This window comes from Crocodylus siamensis, chromosome 7 (genome assembly GCF_052110815.1).
Source record: "Crocodylus siamensis isolate JL-2025a chromosome 7, ASM5211081v1, whole genome shotgun sequence".
Classification (NCBI taxonomy): Eukaryota; Metazoa; Chordata; order Crocodylia; family Crocodylidae; genus Crocodylus; species Crocodylus siamensis.
This window is the reverse complement of record NC_143401.1, coordinates 68820667-68834836: the sequence shown is the minus strand read 5'-3', so window position 1 is coordinate 68834836 and position 14170 is coordinate 68820667. Positions and strand designations below refer to the sequence as shown.

Below are 14170 nucleotides of genomic sequence, written 5' to 3'. Positions count from 1 at the left end.
CCATCAGGTTCTCTTCTGCCCATTTCCTCACCCTGTCAAGGTCAGCCTGGCTCACCCTCCTGGCCTCAGGTGTGGACGCTTTACCTCAGAGCTTGTTGTCATCAGCGAACTTGGCCAGTCCACTTCTGACTCCACTGTCCACATCGTTAATGAAGATGTTGAACAGTATGGGTCCAAGGACAGAGCCTTGGGGGACCCCACTGGTCACAGGGAACCATGAAGATTGACTTCCGTCATTTACTACCCTCTGGGTCTGACCACAGAGCCGATTTCTCAGCCAGCTGATCGTGGTGGACCCAAGACCACAATTGGCCAGTTTTGCCAAGAGGGGATCATGGGATACCAGATAGAAGGCTTTTTTGAATTCAAGATATATGATATCAATCTCTATTCCCCTACCCAGGTGATAGGTCACCTGGTTGTAGAAGGAAATGAGATTGGTCAGGCAAGACCTACCTGCAACAAACCTGTGCTGGCTAACCCTCAGGATGTTGGTGTCAGCCAGTCCATTAAGGAAGGCCTCTTTAATAAAGGCTGATGGGCCTATAGTTTGACAGATCCACTTTCCTCCCTTCCTTGAAGATAGGCACCACATTGGCCTTCTTCCAGTCTTTGGGCATGACACCAGAGTGCCAAGAGTTTTCAAAGATCTGTGCCAGGGGCTGAGCTATGATGCTCGCCAGCTCCTTCAGTACCCTGGGGTGTAGATTGTCAGGGCCAGCTGACTTGAAGGTATCCAGCCTCTCAAGGTGTTCCTTCATGAGGTCATCATTCATAGAGGGCAGGGGATCTCCCTCACCCAGACCTCCCTGTCCCATAGCGAGCATGGGCATCCAATGGCAGGCTGTTCATGGGACTGATGAAAGATTGATGCAAAGTACCAATTTAATAGGTTGGCTTTTTCCTGGGTGTCAGTTGTCCCATCCGGTTCAGCAGGGGCCCAATGTTGCCCTTGCTTTTCCTCCGGCTCTCCACATATCTGAAGAAGGACTTTTTATTGTCCTTGATGCTCGAAGCTAGTTGGAGTTCAGTTGCAGACTTGGCTTTCCTGGTTTGCTCCCTGCAGGACCGGACCAGTGCAGAATGTTCCTCCTTGGAGGTGAATCCCATCCTCCATCCTTTGTAGGCCTTTCTTTTTAGCCTCAGGAGGACTGCAAGATCCCTAGAGAGCCAAAGGGGCTGCTGTGCCCTCTTGCTGCCTTTCCTCCAAGATGGAACAGAATTAGCTTGTGCATTGAGGATTGCTCCCTTGAGAAGCAACCACTCTTCCTGAACTCCCCTTCCCCTGGGGTCGTGGTCCCTTAGGGCCTCACTGACAAGCCTCCTGAGCTTGTCAAAGGCAGCTTTCCTAAAGTCAAGGACTTCAGTGTTGCTGACTGACTTGCCAGGTTTAGGGCAGATGGTGAAGGTGATCAGCTCGTGGTTGCTGTCCAGCTTCCCATCGATCACTAGGTCACTGATTAGGTCATCCCCAGTAGCCAGTACCAGGTTGAGTAGAGCTTCACCTCACATTGGCCTGTAGACTTCTTGAGTCAGGTATAGGTCATCCACACATGATAAGAAGCTTTGCAACTGCTCGGATTTTGCTGAGTGATCTTCCCATGAGATGTCTGGGTAATTGAAGTCACCCATGACAAACATGGTCCTGGAGCATGCGGCCTCAGCCAGTTCCCAGGTGAACTTCTGGTCAAGGTCTTGACTTTGGGTGGGAGGTCTGTTATAGACTCCCACTGTTGTGTCTCCTGTGCCATGTTCCCCATGGATTTTAACCCAGAGGGTCTCCAGTCATCCACCCTGGTCACTAACATCAGCTTGCAGGGATGTGTAGCTTTCCTTAACATAGAGAGCTACACCCCCGCCCCTTTTATCTACTTAATCCCTCCTGTACAGGGTATAGCCATCTATATCCATGGTCCAGTCATGGGTGGAATCCCAACAGGTCTCCGTTATCCCTATGACATTGTAATTATTTGCATTAAGCAGAAGGACGAGTTCCTCCTGCTTATTCCCCAAGCTCCTGGCATTTGTGTACAGGCAGGCAAGTGTTCCCTTGGGGGCTCTTGTCTTGCCCACAGATTGTACCAGGGCTGGGGCAGGGGTGGGCTCCTCCCTTAAGTGCCTTGGCCCACTGGCTTTGCAAGGGTTGCTCAGCAGGCCAGCACTGGCGGTAGTCCCCCTGCCCCCAGTGGGCTTAGTTTAAAGCCCGGTGGAGCAGGTCAGCCAATCTGGCTAAGAAGAGCCTCCTCCCCAGCGGAGAGAGGTGGAGGGCATCTCTTCCCAGCAGCTCGCTGCCTCTCTCGCCAAACAGCAACAGCAAAAAAGCCTCAGTTAGGTTCCAGAGCAGCGAGAGACATGTGGGTGAAAGCCCGCTGCACCCCCGCTCCCCTGAAGCCCCCCCAGAGACCCCCCCAGCAGCCACAGAGCCCCCTGCCAACCCCCAGAACAGCAGCTCCCAGCGGCTCCAGCCCCGTGGAACTGCCTGCCTCCTGCCACAGGGCTGGGCTCCATGGGGCTGGTGAAGCCAACTGGAGTGCAGCCCAGCATTGGAAGGCAGGCAGAGCAGACACTGCACTCCCATCGGCTCTGCCAGCCCCACAGAGTGCAGCCTGGTAGCAGGAGGTGAGGAAAGCCAGGGCTGTGCTCCCCCCCACAGCTGAGCCACATGGGGCTCCAGAACCACTTGGACTGCAGCTCTGGCTCCACCCCTGCCTCCGACCACCTGGCTGCTGCTTTGAAACTCAAAACTTCTGAAACATTTTGACTGGCCTCATTTCATTTTGAGGCTATTTTGAAGCCCTTCATTTTGTTTTCATTTCACTGTGCCCAGTAAAATTAGCAAGTATGGCAAAATACCAGCTTGGCTTAATAAGGAACTCTTCAATGAGATAATACACAAAAAGGAAGCTTAGAAGAATGGAAACTTGGACAAACAACTAAGAAGGAGCACAGACGTGTTGTTCAAGCATCCAGGGATGGAATCAGGAAGGCCAAATGTAATTGGAGTTGTAGCTAGCAAGGGACATGAAGGGTTTCTACGCGTAAGTCAACAACAAACAGAAGAACAGGGAAAGTTTGGGTCCCCTTGCTGAATGGGGGAGGCAACCTAATGGAAGATGATGTGGAAAAGGTTGAAGTATTCAATGCCTTTTTTACCTCCGTCTTCACAGGCAAGGTCATCTCCCAGACTACTGCACCTGGCAGCACAGTTTGGGGAGGAGGTGAGCAGCCAACAGTGGCAAAAGAACAGGTTAGGAACTGTGAAAGGGGAGGCAAAACCCCTCCAACTCACCCCAGACCCCCTCCTGACATGCCCTGATACTCACCACAGGGGCGAAAAAGAGCAGCAGCTGGGGAGAAACGTCAGGGCAGGCTTGGCAGTTCTGGAGCTGCCTAAGCCTGCAAATCAGGAGACATCAGGGGTGTGGCCTCAGAGAGACATAGGCTGCTCAAAAGGCAGCTGGAAACACAGCTGGCCAGCGCCAGAAAGAGTAGGGTGGAATGCCATCAGGGAGCACAAGCCCTAGGTGCAGGGGAAGGAGGCTGAGTGTCTCCTAGAGGATGCCAGTAGGCGAGACAGGGAACCCAAGGCCTGGGAACAGGGGGACACTGGGGAGCTCTGCCAGAAGGAAGCAGCCCTCCCGGATGCCCAGGAGGAGAGCAAAGGCCCTGACAGGGAGCCCAGGTACTGCAGCAGGGAGTAGCAACAAGGGGCCGCTGACACCCTCCAGGCAACCCAGCATGGAGGGAGGCATGGGAGACCATGGAGCCCTGTGTGGGAGAGATGGGTAACGTCAGCTGATGGGACCCAAGCAGCCTAGCTGCAGGTCAGGCAGGGTGAAAGGGGGAAGGGACATGGACCCAAGAGGGCCAGCAGAGGTCCTCCAGGGCAGCCAACCCTTCCAAATGCCTATTAGGCAGAGAGGGACAACGGAGTCCTCAGCAAGACTGACGGTGCCTGGGAGACAAGATCCCAGGAGCCTGTCAGTGGACACTGACCTCTTACATTCAGTTTTATTTCTAAGTTGCAGTTAACTCTGGCATGTTTAGTTGTCCAGGCCTCAGTCCAAAGGTGAAGGATGGCTTTGGGAGGAGTGATGGCCAAGACGACCCGACCCTTGGAGGCAGGCGATGTGGATGAGACAGGATCATCCCAGTGTAAGACCTGAAGAAAGCAGAGTCCTCCCCTGGCCATAGATGTGTTGAGGGTGGGTTAAAAGGGATGTTGGAGCCCCATGAAGAAACCCAGGGTTGAGATCTCCTTGGGCCACCTACAGGGAACTGCCTCCCAAGAAAAGAACAACAAATATCAAAAACGTGGCAGGTGAGCAGAAACAGCACCCAAACCATCTCAGTGGTGCCAAATCCGGATCTCACCTTGACGTTGCTGGGGGGCAAGGCATCAATCAAGAAAGGACAAAAACCCTAGAACACCTACCAGTAGCAGGGACTATTTTGAAAAGTTGGATGTGTACAAGTCTGAAGGCCAGATGAATGCACCTGAAGGTGCTGAGGGAATTGGCTCATGTGACTACAGAGCCCTTGGCCAATATCTTTGAAGACTCACGGCAATCAAGAAAGGTTCCAGATGATTGAAAAAGGGCAAATATAAGTGCCTATCTTTAAGAAAGCAAAGAAAAAAGATCCAAGAAACTACAGACCAGTCATCCTCACTCAGTCCCTGGAAAAATCATGGAGCAGGTCCATGAATCCATTTCTAAGTACTTGGAGAAGAAGGTTATTAGGAACAGTTAGCATGGATTAACTAAGGGCAAGTCATGCCTGACCAACCTAATTCCCTTCTAGAATGAGATGACTGGTCTGTGGATGCAGGAAGAGCAGTAGATGTCATATACCTTAACATTAGCAAGGCTTTTGATATGGTCTTCCACAGCATTCTCACAAGCAAGCTAAGGAAGTATGGGTTGGAGGATTGGACTGTAAGGTGTATGGAAAACTGGCTGGATCATCACACTCAAAGGGTAATAATCAATGGCTCAATGTCTAGTTGTGAGCCAGTATCAAATGGAGTGTCCCAAGGGTCAATCCTGGGGCTGGTTTTGTTCAATATGTTTGTCAATGACCTGGAAGATGAGCCAGAAAGTTTGTGGAGGACATCAAGCTGAGAGGGAGTAGTAGATGCACTGGAGAGTAGGGCTAGGATTCATATTAGCCAGAGATGAATTCATGCACAGGCCAGCAGGGCCCAGGCCCAGGGGCCCCTGAATCCCTGGGTTTCCTTGGGAAACAGCAGGTTTCCTCTTGCAGGCAGGCAGGTGGGCAGCCTGCAAGGGGTCCTGCTTGGGGCTTCCAGAAGATACAGGGGCGGAGCCAGTCTTTTCCCAGTGGGGAGGCTGGGCTCAACTGGGCTGGGAACGCCGCACCTCTGTGGGCAGGAGTGGGGTGGGCAGGTGGAAGTGACAGCACTGGAAGGGGTGGCTACAGCAAATTTTGGAGTAGCTATAGTCTCCCCTCCCCTTCACACCACCCCTGTGCATGACCAGACATGGCCAGGAACACAGCTAGACAGGCAGCTCCCTTCAGTTAAGTCTCTGGAGGGGAAGAGACATGGGGGAGGCAGACTGAGGCCCCCACAGTGAGGGAGGGTGTGGAGCAGGGGCTGGGGGTGGGAGTGGGATGGACATACAGGCAGCTCGTCCAGGAGGCACATAGGGGAAAGTAGAGCCCTGAGCCCATAGTGGGAAGCCTCTCTCTGCCAGGCTCCGCTCCAGCCATGGCAGGAGGAGAGAGGATGGAGAACAGGGAGGAGAAACAAGCACCCCCAGCCTGGCTAGGTCCACCCAGCCTCCCCCATGGGACACAGAGGCCTGCCCTGCCTTGACAGCTACAGCACCAGGAGGGGAAGGGGCCTCTCCCTTTGCTGGCGTCCAGCTCCCATGGAGGGGAGGGGGCCTCCAATCTTGTGTTTGCCCAGGGCCTCAGTAAATCTTAATCCTCCTCTGACAGCAACCTAGACAAATTGGAGGATTGAACCAAAACAAATAGCACAAGTTCAATAAAGACAAGTGCAAAGTCCTGCACTTAGGACAAAACAATCCCATGCACTGATACAGACTGGGGGCTGACTGGCTCAGCAGCAGCACTGTAGGAAATGACCTGGGGGTTAAAATAGGCAGTAAGTTGAATATGAGCCAACAGCATGCCCTTGACCTGGATGATGAGGAGGAGCATTGCCAGTAGATCAAGGGAAGTGATTATTTCCCTCTATTTGGCACTGGAGAGGCCACATCTGGAGTACTGTGTCTAGTTTTGGACATCCCTCCCCTGCACTACAGGAAGGATTTGGGCAAATTGGAGACAGTCCAGCAGAGGGCAACAACAATCGTTAGAGGATTGGGGGACATGATTTATGAGGAGAGGCAGAGGGAACTGGGATTATTGAGTGTGAAGAGAAAACTGAGAGATTTAATAACAGCCTTCAACTACCTGAAGGGTGGTTCCAAAGAGGATGGAGCTAGACTGGTCTCAGTGATGGCAGACAACAGAACAAGGAGCAGTGGTCTCAAGTTGCAACAAGGAAAGTTTATTAGGTTAGATATTAGGAAAAACTCTCTCATGAGGAGGGTAGTAAAGCACTGGAACAGGTTGTCAAGTCTCCATCCTTGGAAGATTTTACAACCCAAGTAGACAAAGCCCTGGCTTTGTCTCCAACAGACAAAGTTGGAAATGGTTGGAGATGGTCCTGCTAGTTGGAGATGGTCCTGCTCTGAGCACGGGGTTGGACTAGAGGTCCCTTCCAATCCTAATTTTCTATGATTCTATTATCCCTATTTTACTTCCTGTAAATTTTAATTTGATATTTCAATAAAATTATTCTAAGTGTTATAAGACCTTTAAAAAGGCTCTGGAAAAAATGTATTCACTTACTTTTGAAACTGTAACTTTACAGGTGTACTTGTATATTCTTGGTGTCTACGCATAGATTTTATTTGTTTCCAAATTTTTAATATGCTGTGCATTAGAAAGAGATCTTTTTGCTTTTCTATGTCATACAGGTTCTTGGTATCTCTGCAATAAACGTATATGTAAGAATTCAGCAAATCCAATTCTCTAATTACTAATCAAAAAGTAACAATAGTAAAGTTTTTACTTGTCTATAACCTGACAGCCAAATCTAGTATTAAATAGCACTTTCAAACATTTTAAATAGCACTTTCAAACACAAGCACTTTTAGAAAAAAATAACTTGTCTCTCCTTTCTTTTTTGCAATTATACTGATACATATTTTCAGTTACAACATAAATAAATGTGGATTTGGTCCTTTGCTCATTTCAAGTAGAACAGGGAGAATGATACGCAAGAAAAAATAGGCAAGATGCCTGAGATACAAAGAAATTCACTGCACAAGTCTAAGGGTTCAATCTGTCATGGTCACCATTATGACAAATTATGTTGTATTTCCTACATTTGTTCTTTGAAATTCTATATTAGTATGCAACCACCACTGCAAAGATGCTTGAAGAAAGATGTCCTGACATTCTGGTTTACAGATATCCATATACAATGCTCTTGTTAAACTACCTTTCTCTGCTTTATGACCTGAATGTGAGATGGGAGATTGAAATTATAATCTTATTTTATCATTTTACGGTTTTTTTGTGTAATGGTATCTGTATACATACTTGCTTCTGTTATTTAGAGATTATGACAAAGCAAAATCACAGAACTAAATGATCCATGAATTTTGGAGATATTCTGATATAGATCTACATTTCCTTTTGTTTATCTTTCAAGATTTAATGAGTACCCAAACTATACATTAACCAAAATGACTAAGAAAGGAATGTAATTCATTTTTATCAGAAATAAACAAAGCTTGACAATGGACTGACCACAAAAGCAGCATTTTTTAAAAGTTCTTGTTAACCAGTTATAAGAGGATGCATCTTTCTGGTACACACGACAAGGGTACAAAATATATTGTCTAAGCCAGTGGTTTCCAACCTTTTTAAGTAGGAGATCACTTTTTGAATTAAAATGCTGCCCAAGATCTACCGCAGTCCTCCCCCCTCATCCCCCACCACTGCCCACCAAGTCAGTCGGGGGTGGCACATTGAGGTAGAAGGAGAAAAAAATATTGGGGGCATGCCCCTCAGCACATAAGTCTGTGGGGGAAGAGGCAGGGAGAGGGGAAAGGGCTGTGGGGTGGGGTGGGGGGTTGGGCAGATCAAGGCCCCAATAGGGAGGGAGGGAGCAGAGTACAGGCAGGAGCAGAAGCAGGGTCTGGGGGAAGAGAGCCCCTCACTGGGCCTTGTGGTGGGACAAGTGGAGGCCTGTGCAGGGATGGGGGACAAGCACCTCAGGAGGGCATGGGGGTATGCGCCCCTGAATCTACGTGGGGCAAGGTGGGCTGATGCTGGTGCTGCACTGGGCTCTTCCCAGGAGGGGTGTTGGGGCTAGGTGACAGTAGTGTCTGGAGTGGGTCACTGCAGCCATGCAAATATTTGCCGTAGCCCCCCCAACGTACCTCCCAGCACCGCTGCCACCCACTCCAAGCACAGCATAGCCCAGCCCCCACTAGGAAGAGCATGAAACAGCCTCTCAGCTCCAGCCCACAGTGGCAGCCTCCCCTCACCCACACAGATCCCAGACACATGGCCCCCATACCCACAGGGAGGGAAGGGGCTGGGGTGGGAGGCTGTGCTGGGGTCTTCCTGGCAGGGGTTGGGGTGTGCTGTGCTGTGCTGCGCTGCACTCGGGGTGGTCGGTGGCAGCATGGAAGGGTGGGTTGTGGGGCTATGCCAAACTTTTGGGTGGCTACAGCCCCACCCAGCCCAACTCCCAGCACTGCTGCTACCCACCCTGAGTGCAGCCTGGCCCGGCCCCTGCCGGGAAGAGCCCAGTGCAGTAGCAGCCTGCCCCAGATCTATGGGCACACCCCCATGCCCTCCCGGGGTATGTGTCCCCCCTCACCATGCCCCCAGATGAGCCATTTGTGGCTCTGTCCTATGCCCTGGCTGTGCAGGGCCTACCCCTGCCCCAGCCCCAGCTCTACTCCCTCCCTCGCCAAGGGGGCCTCAATTTGGTCCCTGCTCCTTCCCTCCCCCACAAACAGACCTGCTCGACTGGAGGAGGAGAGGTGCACATGCACGCATGCGCTTAGCCCCCCAGCCTCCAATTGACTCTCTGAGCCTCCATGATTGACCAGTCAATCGCAATCAATTGGTTGACTTGTCTCGGCCTAAATCTTGCCCTGGTGGACTTGGGACCTGTGACTAATTTTTACATTCTATATGTTCTATTTTCTATGGTTATAGATTTGGTTACTCTACGATTAATAGAAGTTATTTCCAGTCAAGAAGTGAAAATACTAAGATAAAGTGGACAATAAACTTTTAAAAAGCCCTATTTATGCATACATAAAAGGAAAATGTAGGAATCATTCACTGTGAAGCAGCTGCAACATGTAGGGGGTGGACAATAAGCTTCTAAAAAACCCTACTTATGCATACATAAAAGGAAAATGTAGGAATCATTCACTGTGAAGCAGTGGCAACGCATAGAGGGTGCACCTCCTGAGAGCGCCAATGCACCCCTTGACCGGCCAGGCTCGCCACTTAGGCAATGGGCAGGGGGAACAGATGGAAGTGGCAGTGTCCCCCCTGCAAGTGCCAGCTGATCGCTGTGATTTCTGCAGCCGATTCTGGGAGTGGCTGCAGTGATAGGCTGGCGCTTGCTCCCAGAAGCAGTCACAGTCAGTCCCAGAAGTGACTGAAGTGATCGGCCACAGCGATCAGCCATCATGGGATCATCCAGGGGGATCCCCTCCCCAGTCCACAAGATCGCCCCAGGGGCTGCACGCCCCCCCCCCCCAGTCTGCAGGATCAGCCACAGAGGGGACCCCCCCAGTTGGCAAGACTGGCCATGGGGCTGGGGCACATGCCCCCCCCGACTAAGGTGGCACCAGTCGCCGATGCTGTGAAGTTTTATTTTCAACTGTTTGTGGGTATTGAGTTTCAAACAGAAAACAGGAACAAAGATTTTTGATGTGGAAAATAAAGCAAGCCCCTGAAAAACAGAGAATAGGATGAGGCAGGGACTACTGGAGAACACAATGAACAGAGACTGAGATTAGGGATAAAATAGGACCACCAAACCTGAATGCAAAAAATATGCATGCAGGCCTTCTACTGGACAAAAAACTCTTATCATGCTGCATTACTATGGTTGAAATTAAAGCATACTTTGTTTTATAAAAGCTGTTTTACATTTTGCACCTGGCCGCATCTACATGAGACATCTATATTTGTATGTGGCTTACTCTAATAAACATTCTTTGATTAGTTTATTTATATTTGTTTGTTTTACTGAGATTTTGGGAACCAGACTGAACCTGTTTTTCTATTAAAAGATTTCAATGGTCAGCCTAAAACACTGCATGTCACTTTTGTGTATTGGGAGAAGGATCTTCTGTACCAGCTCTATGGTGGCTCTTAAAGAGACATCCCTGATCAATACCAGGGAGAAGGGGTAATACAACAACAATGAAGAACAACAACTTTTGAATAGAGATGTCATAAGTTAAGGCCTCAGGCCTGGTTTCAGGGCCAGTATCAATGATACCCTGAGAGGACATTCTTGATGGTCCTGTGAAGGCATATCTTATAACTAATAATTGGTCCACAGTTGGCAGTAGTGACTTTATTAGTGCCAGTGTACCATGATTCATTCCCTTAGCAGAGGGTCTAAATACCCTGTGTTTGAAAGAGTAATAATCTCATTTTACAAAGAGGGTAAAGCCTCTGGTTTTGGAAATATGTCTGGTCTCTCCCTGGCTTTTATCTCAGTCTCAGTCCATGTTGGGCTTGTTGAAAATGAAGACTTTATCAGTGCTGGTAGCATCAGTGCAAGAGCCAGTTTTCAGTCCAACAGTACCACTGGAGAATCAATTATTTTTTCTGGTGTCAGCATAACAGCAGTGAGTGCCCAAGGCCTTAGTGTTGATAAGTGTCAAAGTGGCCATTTTCTTGCTGTTGGATATAGGTTTGATATCTGTTCAGAGGTCCACTCACAGAAGATGATTCTCTTAGGTCTTCACAGATGGCGGTCTCCTCCAAGTGTGAAGTGAAGTACACCAGTTATTCAAACGCAGTTTCAGATGTCCATCTCTAGACTTGCAAGTCATCTAACAGAAGGATGTAATCACCCAACACTTACTGGGAACATGGCTCTCCACCATGAAGAAAACATATCAAATATGCTTATCAACTAGGGGCTGGGCAAAATTCAAGCCCTGAAGTGCTCTGAGTATGCCATGGAGATATTCATAACAGACATTCATTGACAGAGAGATGTAATTAAAGAATTAGAAAAGTTAAGGAGGATAAATATAGAAGATATTCACAAAACTAATTTATAAGATGATTCTGAAGCACAGAGAAAAACAGTAGATTAGACAACAATAGAGTTCTATTTTGCTCCCACAGGTGGTAAAAGGGAATTGAGAGAGGTATGCAGCCACTACACATTTTATGTTCTCACATAGGAATGTGAACTAGCAGAAAATGTGCTGTGGAATATGGGAATGTTGAGTAAAACTCATGAGCTATAGGATGAATTATTTCACATGAATCACAATTAACTCTATTGTATTAACTCCAATCAGTGACCACTATTTTATATCAGTAGCGTTTTATCCCCCAATATTTTACAACAAAATCCAGAAATTTAACATATAGTTGTCATTAAGAAATTAATAATATTTGTATTTCTGAGATGAAAGGATGCAGGGGTACAATAGTTATGCATTTATAAAAAGGGTGCTTATTAGTAGACTGACTAGTAGATTCGTAAATTTTCTGAAAAGAAAAATCAAATCTACAATATACTACTGTCAGATATAACAAGTTGGATCATCTCATAATCATAGTACCTTATTTGCCAGTTGTAGTCATTTAAAGTTTTTCTGCTCAGTTGACTTGCTTCCAAATTACTTTCTGCTATTTTTGTAGCATTTATTAGTGCTTTAAGCTGCAAAAAAATTCTATGAATTATTCCAACTTTTTAGCAAACATAATGCTATGTGTTAAAGTAAAAAAGCACTAAGGATGAAAAGGCAATTTTAACTTTACTTTTTCTGATTTTCTGTAAATTCAGATCCTTTTAAACACACTGATTTTCATTACTACAAAAAAGTATATAATCAATTATCTGAGAAACCAAAGTATCATATTCAGGTCCATCATATATGTATGTGTTTTTAAAGAATGCATTATATAAAAGATTAATAGGCATAGAGATACTAAATCCCACTCTCATCATTGTATGATTAACAACTCTTAGTGGAAGCTTGAATTTCTAGCACTATGAAGGTTTTCTAGGTTGGCATGGCATATGGTGGCATGATTTTAGTATGGTCTACTGTTAAATAAAAATAGCTACAAAGAACTAGATTGGGATCCTTCTTGCCCACATTTATGAGCAATATAATTTTACCAAAATCAGTGTTGGAAGCTTTGTAATCTGGCCCTAAATCAGATGCATATTTGACACTGCTCAGCTAGAGGATGTTAATTATAGAGACCTGGCTCCCTAATACATATTAGGGGATGGAACTTTTACAACCAAATTAAGAGGCATATTTTCATCATATTGAGAAACAGAAATGTATAGACAGTTTTTATTAGAGGTAGTTAAATATTAACTGCATTAGTAAATCTTTGTAAGCTTCCAAGCACATTTTACCTTATATGAGCTTTCAGCATAAAGAGCAATGTTAGCTTTTCTAAATTATGAAATGGTCTATATCAAATAAGACAGTATGTTAAGTACACACCAGTGGCTTACAGACATAATCCCCCCACCAAAAAACCCAGCACTTTACTTTAAACTTGGTGCTCCACCACACCAAGCCCAGTGCATGCCCAGAAGAAGCATCACTTTAGATCGACCCAGCTTGTCCAATGTCTGTATAGATCAGGAGCTGATTGAATCAGCCTTAGATAAAAGTGCCCAAAAGCCCCTCTGAAGCATCCAATCAATACAGATATTGCAGAACCAAATCAAGCTAATGTGCTGCTTCTTCTGGCAAAGCGTGGCTTTGTGGGGGTTTTTTAACATCCGTCAGCAGACATCCTAAGAGAGAGGAAGTTACCCATGTTAGTCTGAAGTCAGGCAAAAGGCAGGATAGACATGCATCTTACAGACAAACTCAATCAGACATACATAAGCTTTCATGAGTAGCAGTTCATTTCATCAGATCCTGAATAACTGAAGTGCATCACTCCAACCCTGTGTCTATCCCAACTATTCTTCTATACCTCCACAGATATGTAACTTTGGCCCATCTCTATCACCACTCTGCTTGCTTCTGACACATTTCTTAATTCTTTTCTCCTTCCTACTGCAAGCAAAAAAATTGAGAGAAAAGAAGAGTCTCCCTGCTTTCATCCACCAGCACCACAGTGGAAACCAATATCTGGGCAAAGCAACTGCAAAAAAAGACTTCCCTGCAACTCCTGAGTTGGAACATATTGGGTGTGTCTACACATGTGCTTTAGTGCACAATAGACTATTTTACTGTGCATTAAAGCATCCCATAAAAAATTGTCACATTACACTAATGCACAGTAGAACAGCCTACTGAATATTAAGCATCACTAAAAAAAGCATGCAAATGTACTACTGAGCATTAATGCTGCCTAATGCACATTAATTTAGTACAGGTGACCCTCGCCATTCACAGGGGATATGTTCCCGTGATCCCCACAAATGACAAAATCCGCAAATAGTACACTGCATTCATGAATGCAGTGCCCCTGGTGGCTGGGTTGGTGGGGCACGGCTCCAGCACCAGCAGCAGTGGGAGCCCAGTGGCAGCAAGCATGGAGCTCCCAAAGAGCTCCAGTAAGCGTTTAAAGTGTCTTTAAAATGCGGGTTCGGCATTCACATATATTTGAAACCATGAATGCTGGACCCGCAAATATCGAGGGTTTCCTGTACCTCACAATCAAGGGCACTTTTAAATGTGCTCTGAGAGTGGGGGCAGTGCTTTAATTAGAGCAGCTCCAAGAGCCTCTCTAATTAAAGCACCACAGCATTTTGTGTATCAGCATCCCCATGCTTCAAAATGGCAAAGGCACTTGAACTAAAGCTTGTCAAACCTTAGTCCAAGCACCCCTGCTGCCATTTTGAAGCGCAGAGATGCTTATA

General features: G+C 47.0%; 1 protein-coding gene across 1 annotated transcript in view; it reads right to left on the bottom strand.

The window, feature by feature from the left end:
* CC2D2B (coiled-coil and C2 domain containing 2B) overlaps positions 1-14170 on the bottom strand; it is a 119054-nt gene that overhangs the window by 73813 nt on the left and 31071 nt on the right. The window contains exons 9-10 of the mRNA XM_090058719.1: positions 11892-11989; positions 6886-7026 (exon numbers count right to left, since the gene is read on the bottom strand). Of these exons, the coding sequence (XP_089914845.1) occupies positions 6886-7026; positions 11892-11989 (239 nt within the window). The remainder of the gene's footprint in view (positions 1-6885; positions 7027-11891; positions 11990-14170) is intronic.